The sequence below is a fragment of the Galeopterus variegatus genome, unplaced genomic scaffold (genome assembly GCF_000696425.1).
Source record: "Galeopterus variegatus unplaced genomic scaffold, G_variegatus-3.0.2 Scaffold3021, whole genome shotgun sequence".
Lineage (NCBI taxonomy): Eukaryota > Metazoa > Chordata > Mammalia > Dermoptera > Cynocephalidae > Galeopterus > Galeopterus variegatus.
The window spans coordinates 1-3647 of record NW_007729132.1 but is presented as its reverse complement, the minus strand read 5'-3'; the positions used below and the strand labels follow the sequence as shown (position 1 = coordinate 3647).

The window sequence follows — 3647 nt, the reverse complement described above, 5'->3', positions numbered from 1 at the left end:
AAAAAAAAATGTTTTCAAAATAATTTATGAAACTATTCACAGGGTTAGCAAAGAGTCATTCCTAATAGTTAATGGAAAACCACTGATATCAAATAAATAGTCTATAAGCAATATTTTTTAAAATAATCAGTTATTCATTTCTTGGCATACTCTTTTACTGAAAGGCTACAACTATGTCTTAATTCAATTAATTTAAATCTCTTTTCCAATGGGTGCATCATCCATGTATTCTGCTTCTCTGCCTAACATTTGGACTATCCCTGTACATATTCTAATATAATGGCAGCAAGAATAAAATAAAATTGGTCAATTTTGCTGTCAAAAGCTCTAATAGGCTAGTGGCAAGACTGCTAATTAAAATTATATTTAGATATAGGACTCACTGACTAAATTACATGTCTCCTAAAGACATCAATTTTAGCATTAATTCAAAACACATAGAGACATATTATAGCTTAGCGCAGTTATCTTTGCATTTGTGCATAGCCAACATGAATACTGCAATTTGTCCAATCTTTTAAAAAACCATCTCTTGACACTGCATCCCTCTGCTGCATTTCCCTCCTTCACTTTACAGCAAAACTCCTTATCTCCAATTATTCTTCCATTCTCTTGAACCCCAAACAACCCACTGAAATTGCCTATCAAGGTTACCAATGTTATTGTTAAAGCCAGTGGTCAGTTTTCATTCCTCATCTTACTTAACATATCACAACATAATTCCCCATCCCTGAAAAACTTTTTTCACTGAACCCCAAACAACCCACTGAAATTGCCTATCAAGGTTACCAATGTTATTGTTAAAGCCAGAGGTCAGTTTTCATTCCTCATCTTACTTAACATATCACAACATAATTCCCCATCCCTGAAAAACTTTTTTCACTTTGCCACTAAGAAAAATACACTCCTGGTTTTCCTGCCACCTCATTGGCCTCTCCTGCTCAGTTTCCTTTTCTGGTTCCTCTTTATTGCCCAACTTCAGTCCTTGTTCTTTCTCTCTTTTCACACTCACTGTCTTGATAATCTGCACCCAGGTTCATAGCTTTAAATACTATCAACATGATGACAACATCCAGGTTTATATCTGCAGCCTGTGCCTCTCCCCTAAATTCTGGACTCATACATCCAACTATTTGACATCTCATTTGGATGTCTAGAAGGCATCTGAAATTCAACATGTATAAAACCAAACTGTTCCTCCCAATCTTCCCCATCTCAATAAATGGCAATTCCAGCCTTCCAACTGCTCAGGCTAAAAACCTGAATTATCTTTAATGTCTCTGTGTTGTGGCATATACCCAATTGATTAATAAATCCTTTTGGCTCTACAATCAAAATATATGTACAACCGTTTCTTACTCACTGCCCACTTCTCCTACCCTGGTCTTAATTTTCTTACCTGGTTTATTAGGCTAGCTTCATAAGTGGTCTCCCTGCTTCTACTCTTCATGTCCTACAAATCTACTTAACAGAGCAGATGCTCCTTTCAAAACATAATTTAGATCATGTCATTCCCCCCAACTCCCCACTCAAAACTCTACAATAAGGAAAAGCTTTTTTAGGGTAGAATATCAACTAATAAATGTAGAAGGAATGATAGAGCTAGACAATCACCCTTTTTGTAGAAAGAATGATAGAGTTAGACAATCACCCTTTTGCAAACATAATAGTAACATTTTGATTTGAGCAAGAATCATAAATGGATGCTAAAACTATTGAGTGAAAGATTGGTAAGGAATAGGATATTTACATAGTCTCAAAGTATCTCCCCCCCATGTCACTTATTAATTACAAAGGGGAAAATGATAACTTTACAGTGCAGAAACCTAGGACACAACCTTGACTAAGAGATCAAGTGAACATCACCAATGAGATAAACTTGTATCACATCTTTTCTGACAAGATAGATTGAGAAGGATACACCACTTATGTAATATTTCTCCCACTCCCCCTAAAAAATGATAGCCTAGATTTAATCATGAAGAAGCATCTGACAAGCCCAAATTGACAGGCATTCTACTAAACAACTAGCCTATTCTCTTCGCAAAGAAAAGATAAGGAACTGTTACAGAGTAAAGAACAAAAGACACGACAATTAAATGTAATGCATGGTCCTGGACTGGATCACTAATTGTAAGGAAAATTAGTACAAATGACATTATTAAGACAATTGACAAAATCAGAATACATACAGTACACGGGTACTTCAAAAAGTTCACGGAAAAATGGAATTAAAAGATAAGGTGACTTTTCTATTCTTGCAATTTTTCTGCAAGTTTGAAATATTTTCAAAATAATTAAAAATTAAGAAAATAAAAGTAAGACTCTCCAATAGCTTCCTATCTCACTCACAGCAAATGACCAAGTCCTTACAACTAATTGTAAGACTGCTCTACTCCAGGCACACAGGACTCCTTGTTATTCCTTGCTAGGTATGTTCCCTCTCAGGAAATTGCTATTCCTGTTTTCTTGGTATACTCTTCCACGAAATGTCCACATGGCTCATTCCCTCACATCCTTTAGGTATTTCTATTAACCAGAAAACAGAGGACAGTGTAGGTACCAAGCTCAGAAGCCAGTGGAGCATACTGGAAAGTACCACTGAGAGAATGAAGGCAAGAAGTGAATAGCAAAAAGGAAATGAGTTTAATTCAGCTTTTAAATCTAAGAAATCTAAGAGAGTATGTGACAATCAATCCCACCCTTTACCTTTTGTTCTTCTTATTACTATGAAAATAAATAAAAATCAAATTTTCATTGGCAGTTTACCTATTTCGCGCAGGAGATTTCCCAGCATCCTCTTGAACAGATACAAGTCTTGTTGAAAGAGCAGTGTTTGAGGAATCTGGATGAATCAAACTATAAAGAAAACAGGAAAATACTGAGATCATTTGGGATGTAAGAGACCATTTTAATGAGGTGCTTTAACACTAAAATAAGATTAAATCTTTTTCTCTGCTATAATGAGATTATGGGTCATTTTTTTTCTTCCTTTAATTAAAGTGAAAAAAGTACAAGTATATCAAATGCCAAAAGAATGATAAAGTTTTTAAGTTTATGGAATGCCAATAAAATAATAAAATTACTTGGATGGGTGACTTACAGAACTCCTTTTCACACCATATGTACAAGATAAGTCATGGGAGAAGGGATCTGAGTTCAAATATTTTATTCTCAGTGCCCATAACCCTCTGGAATAGCACCATAAAGTCAAATAAACCTAGGTCCAAGTGCAGGCTCTACCTCTTACTAGCTGTGTGACATTAAGTTCATTACTTAATCTCTCTGAATCTCAGCATCCACATCTGCCAGAAGGAGAAAATGGTGCCTACTGCAGAGATATGATGACTAAAAGAAGGTGAACATTAAACAATTAGCACAGAACCTAAAATTTAACTATTATTCTACCTTTGACATCAAGAAGTTTTCATACCTGGTTTGTTCTATTAAATCACACTTGCCAATTCTGGGCTCACACAACAAGGGCAGACAAAACTAAAAGGCATTACTAACTAAAGCAAGAAAGAACTGAAGAATCTCTATACTTTGTATTGTTTTATTAAATATAGGATATTTTTTTTAATTTATGAATATACAGAAGGTATAAACAATCATGATGCCACAAACACCAAAGTACCCATATCAAG

At 35.0% G+C, this 3647-nt stretch overlaps 1 protein-coding gene across 1 annotated transcript in view; it reads right to left on the bottom strand.

Annotated features, from left to right (window-relative positions):
• LOC103599593 (1-phosphatidylinositol 3-phosphate 5-kinase-like) overlaps nucleotides 1-2859 on the bottom strand; it is a gene marked incomplete at its 5' end in the record, with an annotated part of 59192 nt that extends 56333 nt beyond the window's left edge. The window contains 1 exon segment of the mRNA XM_008583744.1: nucleotides 2770-2859. Within this exon segment, the coding sequence (XP_008581966.1) occupies nucleotides 2770-2859 (90 nt within the window).
• Nucleotides 2860-3647: the final 788 nt, after the last annotated feature.